Source organism: Mercurialis annua, linkage group LG6 (genome assembly GCF_937616625.2).
Source record: "Mercurialis annua linkage group LG6, ddMerAnnu1.2, whole genome shotgun sequence".
Lineage (NCBI taxonomy): Eukaryota > Viridiplantae > Streptophyta > Magnoliopsida > Malpighiales > Euphorbiaceae > Mercurialis > Mercurialis annua.
This window is the reverse complement of record NC_065575.1, coordinates 41,241,383-41,260,043: the sequence shown is the minus strand read 5'-3', so window position 1 is coordinate 41,260,043 and position 18,661 is coordinate 41,241,383. Positions and strand designations below refer to the sequence as shown.

At 33.9% G+C, this 18,661-nt stretch overlaps 3 protein-coding genes across 5 annotated transcripts; 2 read left to right on the top strand and 1 right to left on the bottom strand.

The window, feature by feature from the left end:
• The first annotated feature begins 897 nt into the window (after positions 1–897).
• LOC126685914 (autophagy-related protein 18g) lies at positions 898–7,530 on the top strand. 2 transcript variants are annotated; one of them, XR_007643749.2, is made up of 10 exons: positions 898–1,645; positions 2,634–3,098; positions 3,403–3,840; positions 4,190–4,435; positions 4,534–5,352; positions 5,429–5,583; positions 6,159–6,292; positions 6,378–6,944; positions 7,078–7,249; positions 7,327–7,530. XR_007643749.2 is itself a non-coding variant. In XM_050379923.2 (9 exons), exons 1-9 carry the CDS (start codon positions 1,469–1,471, stop codon positions 7,080–7,082), a joined length of 3,006 nt encoding a protein of 1,001 aa, XP_050235880.1. In that variant the 5' UTR covers positions 898–1,468; the 3' UTR covers positions 7,083–7,530. The 2 variants fall into 2 exon arrangements, 1 of the variants encoding a protein (XP_050235880.1); XM_050379923.2 differs by having other exon boundaries at positions 7,078–7,530.
• Positions 7,531–8,086: 556 nt separating this feature from the next.
• On the top strand, positions 8,087–10,320 carry LOC126685915 (histidine-containing phosphotransfer protein 3). Of its 2 annotated transcripts, XM_050379924.2 has the most exons (6): positions 8,091–8,357; positions 8,498–8,628; positions 8,721–8,789; positions 9,383–9,454; positions 9,831–9,903; positions 10,091–10,320. In XM_050379924.2, exons 1-6 carry the CDS (start codon positions 8,295–8,297, stop codon positions 10,139–10,141), a joined length of 459 nt encoding a protein of 152 aa, XP_050235881.1. In that variant the 5' UTR covers positions 8,091–8,294; the 3' UTR covers positions 10,142–10,320. The 2 variants fall into 2 exon arrangements, with proteins under 2 accessions (XP_055962321.1, XP_050235881.1); XM_056106346.1 differs by lacking the exons at positions 9,831–9,903; positions 10,091–10,320 and having other exon boundaries at positions 8,087–8,357; positions 9,383–9,458.
• Positions 10,321–12,373: 2,053 nt separating this feature from the next.
• LOC126653791 (LRR receptor-like serine/threonine-protein kinase ER1) lies at positions 12,374–14,165 on the bottom strand. The gene is made up of 2 exons (XM_050347729.2): positions 13,897–14,165; positions 12,374–13,805 (listed from the first exon to the last, which is right to left on the bottom strand). Exon 2 carries the CDS (start codon positions 13,791–13,793, stop codon positions 12,594–12,596), a length of 1,200 nt encoding a protein of 399 aa, XP_050203686.1. The 5' UTR covers positions 13,794–13,805; positions 13,897–14,165; the 3' UTR covers positions 12,374–12,593.
• Between the last annotated feature and the right edge of the window lie 4,496 nt (positions 14,166–18,661).

Here is an 18,661-nt window from a genome sequence, read left to right as displayed (position 1 = left end):
AAATTTTTAAAAACAATTAATTATGTGGACTTATTTAAACTTTTTTAAAGTTGAAGGACTTATTTGTATTTTTCTAAATAAGAAAAAATATGGTAAAATTCTTCTATTTAATTGTTATTAACGTTTTTATCCTTAAATTATTTAAATTATCAATTGTACCCTTAGTTGGGGTAGAGTTGAAAACGAAAAACCTAAAATAGGGTACAATTGAAAATTTTCCTAGGTCGGGGTATAAACGAAAAAAATTATAACGTGAGGTGTTTTTAAGTAATTAGACCTATAATTAAATGAGAAATTTAGAAAAACACTTCATTTTTAACTCCTTTCATTCCTAAATATAGGACGTTTGAGGATTTGGCACATATATTTTAATGACGTGTCATAGTGTGATAGACTTAGTCCACAGATGACGTGGTGGACTGAGTCTATTTAAGAATTTCTCCTTCTTTCGTTCCTAAATATATGACATTTTAGGTTTTGACACACATATTAACAACTTAATTAATACATAAAAAAAATCTTAAACTACACCTCTAATATTTGTATTTAAATGTATTGAGAAAAAAATAAAAGTTCATATATATAATTGAGATATTTTGAATTCGTGATTAAATTGTGAAAATAAGTATAATTTTATGATTTTTTATAAAATTATAAAAAAAATGAGTACAATTTTTTTAATATTGTTGTAAACATTTATAAAGAAAATGAACTCATAATGTGCTCATTCTTGTAGTATCACAAGTGAAACCCAATTACAAACCACAGGCGAGCCCAACCAAGGTCCAAAATCCAAACACCCACCAAAAGTCCCCGAAATTAATGTCCACAATTAACACTCTCTGTCACCAATAATCAATAAAATCTCTGACATTACAGCCATTTGCTTACCTAAGCACTTAGCTTCCGTATCACGATACTCCGATACTATTTCCTCATCTCTCGCTCGTGCTGTATCCCACACGCCACACCGCAACATTTTCCTTAATCCTCGCAATTCCAATTAATTACCCTAGTCAATTACAAAAACTTCAAACTTAAAACTTAAAAATTATTTTAAAAATTTACAGTAGAAGTAGATCACTATGTACTCTCTTATCATACAGTACAAGAGAAGGTAGAGACACAGAGAACGAAAGCGATGTAAAGGGTAACCAAATTTAAAGTACAGAGGACCTCATTTTTATTATTTTATACTACTTAATTATTGTTATTATAGTATATAACTAAAAATTAAGAGTTGAAAATTTGATTATTATTAATTTTAAGAGCTCAGAAGCTAATCTTAATTCAAGTCAAACGCACACCAGCACAAAACCGTTTTCGAATTCTTGTGTTTTTGTTTGTTTATTAGTTGAATTGACGATCTGAGACAATCGGATGGTATATCCGATCGTCCGTGGTGATCGGCGGCGGCGGAGGATGAGGAGGAAGAAGGCGGCGGTAGCGGTAGTTTAGGAGAAGGAGGATGAAGAAGGGAAAGAGATTTAATAATGGCATATTGCCAAATTCGTTAAGGATAATTTCGTCATGCCTTAAAACTGTATCTACTAATGCTACCACTGTTGCTTCTACTGTACGCTCCGCTGGTGCCTCCGTTGCCGCCTCTATTTCTTCTTCGGCTACTGAAGATCACAAAGATCAGGTTTTTTTTTCTTTTTAACTTTAAATTTATGTTTTCCTTTATTTTTGGTTAAAATCATAATTGGTGAGTTGATTATTGATGCATGAGAATCTCCGCAATTAGATAAAAGTTAAACAGCATTAGTTTTAGTTAGGGTTTAATTAGAGGTGGAGAATTACGAATTTCTTCTATTGGCTTGTGCTTTGTGATTGTACAACATGTTATTTCTTTTTAAGTAAGAAGATTTGCTTAACTTAGAATGTATTTAAGACTAACATGCTACATTCACTTGATTTAGAAGCTGGGGCATTTTGCTATATAGTAGTTAAACTATGGCATCAATTGCCTGTTTAACATTTTGCTTTTGCTTTTGACTTTGAACCAGTGCTCTTTCCAGAATTTGTTCCAATGAACAAGAACATATTTTGTTGTGGTGTTTTTTGAGGGCTTTCTACAAAAATACCTTTTTTCAGATAAATGTTTGCAAAAATACGCTCCAATCTTACTTTTTTTGCAAAAATACGCTCGTTTGGTAGATTATTGTGAGATGGCGTACTTTTTCCAAAAAGAAAGTTAAAAAAAGTATTTTTGCAACAACAAAAAGTTAAAGCGTATTGTTGCAAAAATTTCAAAAAAAAGCGTACGGGGCGCAATTTCCTCTCTTTTTTTATAACTTGAGTTCGTATGCTAAAGTCATTTTGGAATGTGAGTATAGCAATGGAAGCTTTTATTCGTGCACTGTGAAATAATAGGCTCACTTCATAAGCTATACTGTTATTCTTGATTCTTGGCATACTGTTAATGATCTTAAGCGTGTTTTGCCCTTGAGAACTTTTGGCTTTTAGATCATATTCCCGTGATTTGGTCGCTTTGTTAATTTTTTCTTCAATGTTTTAATTTCATAAAATTTGGGTGTCAGCAATATGTGTTTGACTTCGCAATTTCTTCTTTGCATGTGCACTTTTCTGTAATTATGTTTACTAGACATACTGTTTGATGTTGCTTGCAGGTTATCTGGGCTGGCTTTGACAGGTTGGAGTTAAGTCCATCTGTTTTCAAGCAGGTTCTCCTACTTGGTTATCAGAATGGCTTCCAAGTTCTTGATGTGGAGGATGCGTCTGGCTTTAGTGAACTGGTTTCGAAGCGCGGTGGTCCTGTTTCATTTTTACAGATGCAGCCCTTACCCTTGAAGTCTGATGGCCATGAAGGATTTATATCGTCACATCCTCTACTGTTAGTTGTTGCTGGAGATGACACCAACAATATGAATGTTGGTCAAAATCATACTCAGTCGGGTGTTCTAGGAAGAGACAATAATATCGAGTCTCAGCCAGTAAACTACATCAGTTCGGCTACCTCTGTGCGGTTCTACTCCATTCGTAATCACTGTTTTGTTCATGTTCTCAGATTTCGTTCAGCTGTGTGTATGGTTAGATGTAGTCCTCGAATTATAGCTGTGGGCCTTGCTACTCAAGTAAGCACTTTCCTTTATAAGACAATGCTTTTAGATTCTTAGTTCTACTACTATTAGAATTTGCACTCTCGGGTAATTTAAATTTTAGGTGTGGCATTTACTTACATGGCTAAAGATATTTGATAGCTCATATCTGCTTTACTTCTTTGATCTTTTTTTCTTTTAACTTTTACATTTTATGTGATTCATTTTTCCGGGAAGGTGTCTCTGTTATTAGGCTTTACCTCGCCTAACATTTTATCATTCCATTTGTGTTAAGCATATCATGGAACATATTTAATGAGGTATTGGTATTTGATGGCAGATATATTGCATTGATGCTCTCACCCTTGAGAGTAAATTCAGTGTTCTTACGTATCCTGTTCCTCAGCTGGCTGGACAAGGAACAGTAGGAGTAAATGTTGGTTATGGTCCACTGGCTGTTGGTCCAAGGTGGTTAGCATATGCTTCAAATAATCCGCTGGTTTCGAACACTACTCGCTTAAGTCCACAAAATCTTACTCCTTCTCCAGGTATTAGTCCATCAACATCGCCAGGTGGCTCTAGTCTGGTGGCTCGTTATGCAATGGAATCTAGTAAACAGTTGGCTGCTGGAATTATCAACCTGGGAGACATGGGATATAAAACATTGTCTAAATACTGTCAGGAGATGCTCCCAGATGGGTCTAACTCTCCAGTATCATCAAATTCTGGCTGGAAAGTGGGTAGGCTTGCAGGATCAGATATAGAAACTGCAGGGATGGTAATTTTTCTTTTACTTGGTATAGATTACATATGTCAATCACCATATTCTAATACCCGGATGAACTGTGTTAATTCTATATCTATAGGATTTTGAAAAAAATGATTTCAATAATCCTTTTGTGTTAGTGATGTTGCAGCCATTGCTATATGTAGTTTGTTACAATTGTGTTCCCATTGCCCCGTGGAAGAGAAAATTTTAAGATTAAAAACAAAAAGTTTGATGTTGGAGTATCCTGCAGGTGCTCTTTTTGATTATGTAGTAGGTCTCAGAATCTGTTTTTTCAACAGTGTATTAGGGTTTGGAGATGGTAGTTCATGTCTTTGCTTATTCAAAGTTATTCTTGCAGGTTATTGTTAAGGATTTTGTTTCCCAAACTGTTATAGCACAATTCAAAGCTCATACCAGCCCCTTGTCTGCACTAAGTTTTGACCCTAGTGGGACGCTGCTGGTCACTGCTTCGATTTATGGGAATAACTTAAATGTCTTCCGAATTATGCCATCTTGTTCACAGAGTGGATCAGGTGTTAAAAGCTGCGACTGGAGCTCTTCCCATGTGCATCTTTACAAGCTACATCGCGGAATAACGTCAGCGGTTAGTATATATTTCCAGATATTAGTTTCCATTTAGAATTTCTTTTAAGCTGTAATCATGCTTCGCATTTTGGATGTGTTTGCATTTATTTTGGACAGATGATTCAGGATATATGCTTCAGTCACTATAGCCAGTGGATTGCAATTGTTTCATCCAAAGGGACTTGCCATATCTTTGTTCTATCTCCTTTTGGCGGTGATTCTGGATTTCATTCTCTTACTATGGGAGAAGACCCCTCTCTATATCCAATTATGTCTCTACCTTGGTGGTCCATTTCATCTTGCCTGATTAATCAACAATCTTCTCCACCCCCAGCTCCTATCTCACTTTCTGTGGTGAGCAGAATAAAATACAGTAGTTTTGGGTGGCTGAATACAGTTGGCAATGCCAATGGGTCTGCAGCAGGAAAGGTTTTTGTACCATCTGGTGCAGTTGCTGCTGTTTTTCATAATTCGATATCTCAAAATGTTCAGCAAGTTAACTCAAGGATCAATCCCTTGGAGCATCTGTTAGTTTACACTCCATCAGGTTATGTAGTTCAACACGAGCTTCTTCCATCTGTTGGGCTGGAATTGAGTGAAAAAGGATCAAGAACACAATCAGCTTCTTTTGCGCATATGCAAGATGATGAATTGAAAGTGAAAGTTGAACCTATTCAATGGTGGGATGTATGTAGAAGATCAGATTGGTTAGAAAGAGAGGAATGCGTTTTTGGGAGCACCAGTGGACAGGACAATGTTGAAATAATAACAAGGAAACCAAGTGCTGAGGAGAACTTGAGGCTGGATTTTCTGAGTATCAATGATGATGTCACTGAAAATAAATCTGTAAAACCTCATGAGAAATCCCACTGGTACCTCTCTAATGCAGAGGTGCAGATAAGCTCTCTGAGATTGCCAATATGGCAAAAATCTAAGGTACATCTTAGACTACATTTCCGACGCCAAAAATATTTATGCTTTATGTTGATTGGGTTGCTCCTTTCATTGTTAGATTTGCTTCTATGCGATGCTACCTCCAAGAGTTGATAATTATGATGGAGAACTTGAAATTGAAAACGTTCCTACCCATGAAGTTGAACTCAAGAGAAAGGAGTTATTGCCCGTCTTTGATCATTTTCATAGCATTAAATCAGGGTGGAGTGACAGGTATTTGCAGTTCTATCTGTATTGTTTAACTATCTTATCTGTATATTTAAGACCATTCTCACAACGTCTGAAAGTCGGTTCTAGCATCGTTTTTTTAGCTTTAGCAAAGTGATTTTAGGTTATTTTATAATTGTCTTTGGTTTGTGGAATTCTGTTCTATTGTCATAGAGAAAGAAGTTGTCTAAGAAAGTCTAAGTTACTTTGGAGGCACCACTTAATTTTAGTACTCAGACAAAATTCCATTATCAAAGGTGGTGATTGGATTATGATTGGTAATGTAAATGGATTGGGATTGCATTAATGGGCCTCTCATGGTCGCGTATATTAATTTCAATGTAAATTAGTGGCTGAAAGGAGAAAAAGGTTGTGTTGTTGATATTCCAATACGTTGAGCATTTTTCAACTTCCACTGTAACTTACATTTCTTTAGGGAATCTGACACTTTTAAGCCCATTTCTCTGATGATTCTCTGCAAAAATGCTTGCGGGCCTCTTTTCGTTGATGACACCCTCAATCTTCTTTCTTGAACGTGCTCATCCTAACTTTATTAGTGATTGCTTTGTTCTTTCTCTTAGAACCCCTGCTGCTGCAAGGTATGTCCATTCACCTTCTTTGGAAGTTCATCAGGTTGAAGGCAAGATCACTCAGGAGACAGTTATATGTCACTCTAATCCAGCATCACTAAGCTCAACCGAAAGTTCAGAATGCGGTAAGATATCGGATGTATAAACTTTTCTTCATTTTGTTTTTTGTTTTGGCATTATCTAAATCATATCAGTGACTGTTTTCATCAGGTTCGTCAAGAAGAATTGAGCATCTGCTAGATTTGGACCAAATAAATTGTGAAAAACCTTACATCTCGGTCTGCCAGACGCTAAACGATTACTACCATGAAAGAAGAGGAGGGACTGTTGCGGAATCTGCCACAATAAATCAAAATCCCGTAACCATTTTGTCTATTCCAGATGGACACCCAAAGAGTGGAGATGCTCACAGTTGTATTGAAAATGGTTATTCCCCCTCCTTGCCGACTGCGAGAAGAATATTTGCTGGAGAAGCTCCAACTTTGCAGATCAAAAAGACAGGTGGTGTTTCAGAATTAACTTCTGAGAATTATGATTCACATTTTAATATCCTCGTGGAGGCGCCTACTCTACCAACAGCTGAAAATCCAGTAGATTTTCAGCCGGGTTGTCAAGAGAGGCATTGCAAGGCAGTGGACCTTGATGAATGCGGCAGGTCAACTGAGGTTGTAACTGATGATGTCGACAGCAGCAACAGCCACTGTGAGAAGGAGAAGCCCGAAGAGGATGGGGAGAACGATGACTTTCTTGGTGGCATATTTGCATTCTCTGAAGAAGGTACAGAACTATGTTTTGTACCCGACAGATTGAAAATAAGGGTTTTTGAAGTACATCAATAGTAGAGTTTCCATTTTCTGTTGATTTTGCAGTTTAATGTCACTCAATTCATTCTGCTTAACTTGTTTTTCAGGTTGAGTTTCAAATTCCATGTGCTCAAAATAAAGTGTTCATCGGGGCATTCACGAGTTTACATAAAATCAAACTGTTTTAGCAAATTTAATGTTAGTTCATTGAAGATGATATCTTCCCAGGATGAATGTGCAGTGATGGTGTGAATAAGTGGGACGGCAGATTAAACTACGGTATTGCCTCTCTCTCGGTCTCTCTCTCTCCCTTGTAAATACTGTACATATAAAAAAATTCTTAAATTTGTGGACAGCTGGACGCTGCTAGATGGTGAAGCATAAAATTAGGATTCGAGTTGGATTTGCATTCCGTTATGGAACTTTTTGTTAACCCTATATGTACAGATGTAAACGATTTCTCTCTAAACTGTATTAACTTATATATTTCTTATCTGTTTCTGCCAAAAAAGAAAAGAACATAGAAGAAAGAAATGAAAGAAACAGATGAATTCTTGTCTGGATTGTATTTTTTTGCTTATGTTTTTGTTGCCTGATGCCGAGTGCGATCGTATGATATGGTTTTGCTAGATGATAGTTGGATTTTTGAACTTTGCAAGGCTAAATCAGGAAGCTGATAATGCGCAATCACATATATTTGTCTTTATATTTTTAGAAGAGAATTAAAGAATTTTAAGCCTAAATAGCATGAGCTGAACATAAAACACAAATGGTAGGTCACTTTAACATTTGGAATAGAAAAAGAATAATAAAACGTACTAAGTATTTTTTTATACCATATATTCTCATTCCCAGAATTTTAATATAAGATCAAAAGAAGATTTTATTTATCACAATGAAATGAGCCTAGAACCTATATAAAAAGAGATAAAACAAGCACCAACAAAACATTCAGAAAAGCAGAAGCTTCAGAAAAAGAAATAAATGTTGTGAGGTAGGAAAAAAAAGCCACTCAAATCAGAAGAAAAACAAAAAGAAGACGAGCAGAAAGAAGCCAGACAAAACAGACAAATAGTTATATAAAAAAAAACAAAGTAAAACACAATTTTCCTTTAAATTAAATTTCCGCTCATGTTGAATAGGAAAATAAAAAAACATAAAAATAAAAGAGTGGAAACATTACTGGAAAATCCAGTTTGGGAAAGTAATTAGTGGACTTCCATTTACATCCTCAATTTTCCCAAAACAAACAATTTCTTCCTCCTTTATTACCCTTCTTTTTCGATTCTTTTTCTTTTATACAGTCTTCCATTTCTCTCACCCGATGGACATCATCAGTCAGTTACACAGAAAGATTACTGATTTCACTGCTTCTTTATATCGAGAGGTCAGTCAAAATTACGTACTTGATTTTTTATTTACGTGGGTTTGATCCGATTTGTTTCTTGGATTTTTGTGATTGAAAAAGACGCAATCTTTTTGATATGGGTACTGAATAAACCATTTATATGTGATGGGTTTTTGTAGAATTTTGTAGATGATCAGTTTACTCAGCTACAGAAGCTGCAAGACGAGAGCACTCCTGATTTTGTGATTGAGGTGGCTACGCTTTTCTTTGAAGATTGTGAGAAGCTTATCCTTAATATGCGCAATGCTTTGTGAGTTTGTTAACTCTGTTTTTGCCTTTAATTTCTTTATTTGTTTTGGTGAGAGTTATTTTGCCTAATTGGGTTGTTCCTAATTTCTTCAGAGACCAAACCTTTGTGAATTTTCAACAGGTGGATTCACATGTTCATCAATTGAAGGGTAGTAGTTCCAGGTATTTGTCTTTTGTTCATACAATCGTGTCGTTACTCGTTTTCTGCCTAATTAGTATGATAATTTCGTTCAATTAACATGTCCCGTTTCCAAAACGTGTCGAAGCCTTCATTTCTAACATAGGAAAGCCTTAAAATAACACTCTTACGCAATGTCCGTGTCCAAATGTCATGTTATCTTGTATCTGTGACTGTGCTATATATAGGTTTCTGTTTTTAGCTACAGTAAAACTACTTATAATCATTTCTGCAAGAACAATACTAGGATAGTGCTCATAGGCGTAATGAAAGTTGTGTATAACAGAGGAGTCGTTATGACTATAATATACCAATTCACGAGTACTGCACTTGTCATGCTTTCTATTTTTAGTTTATGATTTACAAAATGTAATTATTTAGTTGTTTGAGGTTGTTTGACTGAGATGAACAACTGCAACTAAATAAAGCTTCAATTTGATTTTCCTGAGAAAATTATTGTATAAAATCCGAAACCTTTCATATTCATTTTTTCCCTGCTCGTTTGCTTGGTAATGTTTGATCACTCAGAATGATTATTTTTTTGATGACTCAGAATGATTATTTTTTATGTTAACAGTATGGGTGCAGCAAGAATCAAAAACATGTGCATTGCTTTCAAATCATATTGCGATTCCCAAGACCGTGACGGGTGAGCTCGATTCAGAACTTATTTATCGTATTTTTCTTCTTCGCATTTTCTTTGTCCTCTTAATGCAATGCAAATTCAAATAGTTCATCCAAATTTCAAAATTTTCAAAACAAATCCTTGTAATACATTCATTTAAAAAGAAACAATGAAATAATTTTTATAGCCGGATAAGTAACCAGTTTCAACAAAAATACAATTAGTTTATGCCTTTATGGATTCTCCTTGAAAACTCGGTACCGAATCCACTATGCAATATTAAGAGGCCCTTCTGTGCATGTTGTAAAACGTGATCATAGTAGCTAGGCTTTTGCATCTATTAGAATCCAACTATCTTTGGCTGTGAAGGAATTTCACTAACTAACAAATTTTGCTGCAGGTGTATAAGATGTCTTCGACAGGTGAGCAACGAGTACGCTCAATTGAAAGTCAAGCTTGAAACTTTGTTTAGGGTGAGTTAAAGAAACTATTTCAATCTTTGCTAGCTGTCTTAGAACAATCTGCCTACATGTGCTATAAAGAATCATGGGGGATGCTTTTACAATTATTATTTTGTTCTTCGCGTCAAGTCATTAAACTCCTTGCATAGCTGCTTTCATCTGTAATATCAGCCTTATGTTTTTCATCTGGTTTTTGCAGCTGCAGCAACAGATCGTTGCAGCAGGTGGATCAATTCCCGTACTACTATAAGTAAATGTTATTATATTGACGCCGACACAGAATTGATTGTTTGATGTTAAAGATACTCCACTTGTAGGTGTTATTCTAGGTTTGAGGGTTTGAGTTTTCAGGGGTCAACAATGTGAATAAACATTTATGCATCTGCTTCACAGAACTTATTATTTATAGTGTTGATTGCTTTTTCAGTAGCTGAAGTTGCTTAGAACTCCTTTTATGGGCATCAAGATCGAATTTGTACAAACTAGAAAAGGTGATATCCTGCATTGCAAATTGCAGACTGTATGAGACATGTCTTCAAACTAGCACGTGCAAATTATTGATCTATGAGTAGTTGTATTTATTGTTCCATGGAGCAAGGATAACAGGATAAGCCGATCGCCATGAGTTAATGGCTAAAGCAGTAGTCAACTCAAGGATGATATGAAATCTAAAATGGTGCTGAAGCATCATGTTGTAGTTTCTGAAATTGTGAATGGTGGTCCTGATATGGTTCCATCAGTTGCAGGCTGGTGGGTGAATGCACCCATGGAAGTGAATTACAGTAGTCATAAGTACTAGGTGTGAGTGTAAAATTAAACCAAATCAAACAAGGAGCGGAATCGACAAATTTAGTTCAGTTTGGTTTGATAATATAAAAGAATTTTTAGATTTTTTGATCGATTTGGTTTTAAAAGTGAAAAAGTTTTGCTTCATTTTTTTTATAGATGACATTGAAAAAATTGAACCGAATTTAAAAAACAGTTGAAACGAATGGATTGGATTGGTTTAAAATATTTAAATTTTTTACAAAGTTAGTTTGATTTGTTAGTGACATGTGAGGATTGGGTTGCACAATAACTCATACTTGGGACTCTTTTGTAGAGATTCAATTAATATGTGGCACCTCTCTATGAACTAAATTGGTGTAAGGAAGAGGCAATGAAACACTAGCTTCTCTTGAGACTTTAATGCACATGATAAAATCATCACTTTGTATTGCCTTATTGTGGGGCAAATCGAATTTATTCTTCTCACCCAAAATACCAATCTCAATTTCATATTCTTCTAATGAAACAAAATTTACATTATTCTAAAGCTGTCCTATGCTTTTATTGAGCACAAGGTTACATTAGAGCAGGGGTCTAACCGAGTCCGAGGGGACCATGATGTGTAGTGACTTTCTAACCGTCGGTCGCTTACTATTTTCTATTGCTCCTTTTTTATTCCGATATCATTTTTTTCACTTTTAAGTTTTCATCATGTTTTCCGTCTCCGGTCACCGACTGTTTTAATTTCACTGCTGTGTTAGATCAAGCTGGATGATAAAGACATGACAACCAAGACATTTAAAAAGAGCTCACTAGTGATTGTAAAAATCTAAAAAGACTCAAAATATAATTCGAGCAAGAAGAGATAGGATTGCCATGCTTGTCTATCCACACCACCACACATGCACATATGATGTGATTATTGTGGCTTTTTTGATTGCTGTGTTTGGTGCATTTCCATGCAAATTATGATCAAACTCCGGATTGAGGAGTTACTCGAAATGCTGCCAAGATATCAATATTTTTAGTTTTATTATTCAGAAATTGAGTTTTGCTATTTTCTTATTGAACAGTCTAGTAATATGCGACTATTAAATCTTGATTAATATTTAATTAATTAATTAAATATGAAAAAGAGATAATTTAAAAGGAGGATGGAACAATAATTATCCTACTATTGAGTAGGAAATATATTAAGTTCTAAAATTAAAGTAAAATAAATTGAAAAATCTATAATTAGAAATTTAGGAATTTGATTTAGGGGTTTTGGTTAGGTTGTGGCAACAAAACAAACAAAAAAATAGAAATAAACTTATGTGCATTATACATGTCGGGTCAAGCTGTACTAGCCTTCCTTGATTGAATGAAAACGACGTCGTATTTTGATACAAAAAAACATAGTGATTTTGATACGACAAAGACGCTAACGAATCAGAATTTGTACGATCTGGTGGTGGTGCGTGTAGAGCGACAGATCTAGAGTTGTAGCCATCAGTGAGTAGTTGCTCCCTCCCCTGCTAATGTGAAACTTGTTTTTGTTTCTACTTCTTTTGATTGCTTGGAATACATAGCACATTTGCTTACAAGTTACAAGCAAAATTGGTGTAATGCTGGATCAAATTGGTCACACTTACAAATGATATAACAAAAACATAGACAATACGAATATTATAGCTACATTAGAAAAAAATTACTCATAGTTCCATAATCTTGCTGAGAGGAAAAAGGAAATCATATATATATATATTAATAAATAATACATAGAACTTCTGAAATCACAGAAAATAACTACAATTTCTCATCAAAGTATTTTACCCCCTTATTTATCATCATTTACCTTATAAGATTTAACCAAAATAATAAATCAATGAATTAACCCAAAAAAAAAGACCAAAATTATGTTTTTCCTTAAAGAAATAGCTGAAATTCCAACTTTACCCTTTCCACTCGCTGCACTGTGTCGTGGGCCTAGTCTTCTGCTTCCCGGCCTTCAACGGGCACGGCGTCTGTACCGGCGGCACCATACAATTATACTGCAAACACAATGAGCTACTCAACGGAAGCTCAGCCGTTGGATTAATCTCAATGCCGGTCAAATAGTTATGTTGCAGGTATAATATTTGTATACTTGCTGCCATTAACCGGTCCACGAAGCTTCCGGGTACTTGTCCCGTAAACCGGTTGTTATTCAAGTATAAATTCTGAACCGTTGAAAACATTGGCGATATTCGACCCGATAATCTATTGTAGCTAAGATCAACGGACCCGATTTTCACCTGATCACTCGGTTGAACCGGACCCCAAAATAAATTCCTCTGCAGTTGAAGGTTACTCAACGGATATGTAAAAACTCGGCCCGGAATTCCGCCGCTGAACTGGTTCATACTCAGGTCTAGATAGTTTAGCTTGTCTAACCGGTTTAATAACTGATCCACTGGTCCACTCAATCGGTTCCAAGAAAGAGAGAGGTATTGAACCGAAGGAGGAACAGAGTAAGGAGAGAGTGAACCGGAAAGATCATTGTGCTTTAAATCGAGCCGGGTTAGGGTTTGTGAGAGAAACGGAGGAACCGAACCGGATAGACGGTTATGGCAGAGAATAACGTTGGAAAGCTCCGGAATAGTTCCGATGGGATGAGGAATAGCTCCGGTGAGCTGATTGTAGCTGAGATCGAGCGTTTTGAGACTGCGTAACTGGCCGAGAGTAGCTGGAATCTCACCGGAGAGAAAGTTCCGACTGATAGCAAGAAACCGGAGATTCTTCAACTGAGAGAGAGACTGAGGGAGGGCACCAATAATCCGGCCGGGAACAATGGAGAGCTCAGCCAAAGCGGAGAGTTTCCCAATAGCAGGATCAAGACGGCCGGTTAAACCAGGCGAACCAGCTCTCGGGTCGCCGAGATTAAGCGCGATAACCTTATCACCATCACAATAAACTCCAGCAAAGTTACAAGGATCAGAAGTAAAATCCCAAGAAGAGAAAAACCCAGAACCAGGCATATCATCTAATGATTTTCTGATCGACTGTAAAGCCAAGAAATCCATGGGGTCAAGAATTGCATGCACAGAGACGATCACATTACAAAACGTAGCCAATAAGAAAATATAAGCTGTCAATGAGTTGACATTCGCCATTGAAAGCTCAAGCTGAGAAGTAAATGAAATGAGACAGAATAAACAGACGGTTATATAGTGTAAGAAAGACTGTAAAGAAGTACTTTTCCGTGTAGTAAATTACCGATTTCTCGTGAGAGTTTTAATGGTGAAAATGAAATAAGTATCAGCATCAAAGAAAAGTTCGGCCGTGGCTTTGAAGAGAAGCAATCAAGAAAATACTTTTTTCTTTGAGTCGTGTTCTTGAATCTTCTCCAAATCTTTCAAGAAAATTTTACGTTGGCTTCTTGAAGAAGATGAACTACTTCACTTACTTCTGGTCTGAGTGTGTTGTGTTTTTTAGTATGTGTATCTGTGTGTTTTACTGTTTATGATTCTTTTATTATTATTATTATTCTGGTTTAGTATTAACTAGATGTTTTTTTTTATTTGTTTATTGGTTCTTAGGTTCGGGGATAAACGGCTGTCCGAGCCTAGGGGAAAAGTGAAGGGACTGAGGGGTTCTGTAGGTTTGGTGGAGGTGGTTCGGATGAAGGTCACGTGACAGGGAGGGTGGCTTCTACTAAAGGAGTAGAGGCGGTGTAGGATAGAGTGAGCAAAGGTGGTATGATGTTGAGTGTCACGGGCAAAGCATGTGCTGCCACGTAAAGTTGAAAGTTGTGAGGGCAGGGTGTGTTGAAAGAGATAGCTGAAAGCAGGGCTTTCGTGAGTGAGGTGGCTGCCAGCTAAGAGTCCTCCATCCAAATATCTGCCATTTTTTTGATCGAATTTTTCAATCGGTTTAGTTCGGTTTTACTTTTAAATTCGGTTTGAACTTGTATTTAAAATCAAACAAAAGCCTTAAAAATTAAACAAAATAAAAGAAAAGTTTCAAAGATACAAAATCGAAAAAACCTTTTCTAATTTTAAGAACTTTGATTTTTTGATTATTTTAATTTTATAATTCTTCACACAAACTGTTAACCAATCTCCAATTCTCTAAGCTAAACCATATTTACCGAAGAATCGAACCAATAACATATTTTGATTCGATTTGCTTGGTTTTTGATCAATCCTAACTAAAGACTTAAGGTAATAATAATAACAATAATAATAATACCGTATTTGATTAATATTATTATTTTACGACATGATATTTAGCTCAATGCCAACAAAGCAAAATATAAAGATAAATGAAATGAATATGATACTTTAATAATTTCAATCTATAAAAAAATTATTGATTTTTATAATTAATGCATAAATTTACATGCTGGTTGATTATCTAAAATGCTCTAAAAATCTACACAAGAGTTGCTATGACTTATGATGTACTTACACTCTTGGATGTACTTATTATTCATCACAGATTGTTTGATTGTACCTTAATTCAATAATTGAAATGAAAACGAGCTGTCAAAATGAAAATTATTTACCATTTTTCGTTTTCGAGTCTTGAGCTCAAAGTTTCTTCCAAAAATAAAATAAAATAAGCAAGAGTCTTGGACCCAAAGTAATTCAATGGAGTCAAGGGAAAAACCAATCATTATCAGTTTCAACACCAGTAATTAATTTTAAACTAATTAATAATACAAAATTATATAAATTATATATTGTAAATTATTCATGCTAACATTATTTTTATTTATTTAAAATATTTTGGTAACTTCGTCCTACTTCGGGTGTAAAACTAATACTTATAAATTGATAAATTTATTTTTATTTTTTTACATCATACTATTTTAGATAATAATATTAAATAATTTTAACAGTAATAGATTGGTTGAGATCAAAATATATAATTAAATAATTTTTTTATTTGTGTTAGTGACTTTTAAAAAAATTATAAACTATAAATCTAGTGATACAAATGTTTTATTTCATGTTATACTCTTCGTCCTCATGTATATATCCTTCTTTGAAAAGGAAAAATCATGTAGATGGTCCTATCTTATAGATTTATTCATCATCTTTTATGAATACAGCAGGACCAAGGGAGTGAAAAATAGTATGTGTATACAATTATTTTCACATTAAATTTCATATGGGTAATACATAAATGTAAATCTACATATAAATTTATCATAAACTTAGCGACTACGTACTATGATTTCTGAACTCACATTTGCCTGAAGAAGAAATTATTTAAGGTCCTATTTGACGATTTTTATAATTAGTATTTCATCATGTCTATCAGTTTAAGACAGAAGAAGTATTATTATTCAATATTATTGTTTAATTAATTCACAAATTGCAAATTTAAGTTTGAAAACCAAATACAACAGAAATAGCTTTAGGATTATATTTTAAAATGAAAACCTTGTTTGAGAAGAAATACAATAAATAGTAAAAATTGTAGTTGCAATTATTAACTAAATAATTAAGCAGGGGTATGATTGTGTTAAAAAGAAAGGGATTAGGTAGGATTGGCAAATAATAAAGTATGGGAGCACATGGTCGCAAGTGAACACTCCCTCTTTTTAACTCACTTCTTGTCTTGGTTTACTTGGCAATCTGTCAAAACTTAAAAAGGTTTAAAACCTACTTCTAACTTTTCTAATTTCAGGTCAGACCCTTTAATTTTTATTATGTTTCCATCACTTTTTTACAGTAACATCGCCAAAATTAAATATTAAAATACTCTAAAGTGGACGAAGCTTGATTTGCATAATTTTGCTTTTGCTGTTAGAAATTTGACTACAATCAACATATAATTTATAGACTGATTAGATGGGAACATTATTTAATTATTCGCCTCACTTTAATTATCTTTTTTATTTAGATAGAAAAGATACTTTAGTGTTTGTTAGAAAAATTTATCTTACGATTTTGATAGAATACTGTACAACACACATATTTGAGCTATAGCTCATTGGTGCGTTGTTGAGGTTTCGAGTTTCAATATCCATATCATATGTTTAAATAAAAATTTATTAATTTAATAATAATTTTAAGAAAATAAATTATTCTCATTGTGTAGCTCAGACGATCCACTAGATATATAATATAAAAATAAAGAAACTAATCCAACTTTATTTCTCAACCTTTGAGTAGGGCCCTCGAATCTGAAAAATTTGATGTTGCTTCTTCTTCTAAAAGCAATGTTTTGATGTTAAGTTCATTGATTAAGAAATAATTGAAGGGTATAATTAAATAATAAGTTTCCTAGTGATGGGCCCTAAAATGTTATGTCCCCTTATGATGCTTTGGGCTTCATAATGATTCCTTGCTATTTAGAGGTTTCAAGTAATACTCATTATTAGAGAGTAGCAAACAATGCTTCTTCAAACATTCACAATTATTTTGGTTCATTGCTTCACTTCACCCTTTCTTTTCTTCTTTCTTTCCCAAACCAACAAATAATTGTAAGTCTTTTGTCCTCTTCCCTTTCCTTTTTAAAATAAAAATGTTTTAAACACCCTTTGAATTGGAGATATTTGAAATTTATAGATTTAAAATTGAAAAATTACCCTCTATACCTCATTTTTTGAAATTCTTATAAAATACTCTTTTTGTCTCTAATCTACCAAAGAGTTACCAATAATCTACTAATAAATGACTAAAAAGATATATTTTTACAAAAAAATTTAAAAATGAGGTATTTTTAAAATAAACTCAAAAAATTCATAAAATGTGAAATTCATAGAGTTACAATTCCACCATTTAAAATGACTTAAATTCATAAAAAAAATGATGGATTCTACTTTTCCACCTTAAATGAGAAAGCAGAGAAATTTTAAAAGTGAGATTTTAAGAATTCATGGGTCCTTGTAATTTTTTATCATGTCAAACGTTGAATTTTAGTGAATTTCACGAATTGTTATAGATCTTATTACTCTAAAATTCCTTAATTCAAACATTACCTTAATCTTTTATTGTCTAAAAATAAAAATTATATGGATATATTTTTCGTTCTATTTCGTTTGCCACTTTTTATCATCTTTGATATCTCAAAAAGAATATAACTTAAATATTGCTCTCTAGATTTATATCTCTTGTTTGATGAAAAAGGATTATTGTTTTTTAAAGCAAAATTTCAATACTTTGCTTTTTAGTTTGGCCTAATGCCTAAACCCCTCGATCTTTTAGTCCTTTTTCAATCCTATTGAGTGATTAGGCCTTTTAGTTTTACCAGGCAGCTGCAAATAAAATCGCTCACAATTTAGCGATAGCATCTATTTTATGCAACTTCAACAGGAGTGAGAGTCTGTTTCTCCTTATGAAAGTGTTTCTTGCTTTTTTTTAGGATATTTCTCTACTTTCTTTTGATTGATACAAGTTCGTTTGAATCTTGAAAAAAATTACGTTTAACCTCAATGAATTTAATATATAGATTAATGGTAAAATTAATTATATAATTGTTTATATCATATTTTTATGATAAAAATATAGAATATAATCAAAAAAAATGTATTTTTAAAATATATGAAAATAATAATAATAATAAAAAAAATAGAACGAATGAAGCATCATTCATAAATGGGTTAATTACATATAAAATCACCACTTTTACACGAATTCTCAAAAATAACACGACCTTTAAAACGTGTCAAATCAGGGCATCACCTTTCATTTTTTTAAAAAAAACAACATGGGCATATTTTTAGATAAAATTTTGCCGACTTGGACACCCAATGGGAGCGCCACGTGTCATGCCACGTCAGCAAAAACACCACTAAAAATATGCGCATGTTGTTTTTGAAAAGAAATGAAAGGTGGTACCCTGAATTGCCACCTTTTAAAGGTCGTGTTATTTTTGCAATTTTGTGTAAAGATGGTGATTTTATATGTAATTAACCCTTCATAAATTTTAAAAATTACAACCCAATTTGTTTTGGTCACTTTATCATATATTAGGTCATATAGATGACAAATTAAATTGACATTCTAACATCTTAAAATAAAAAGAA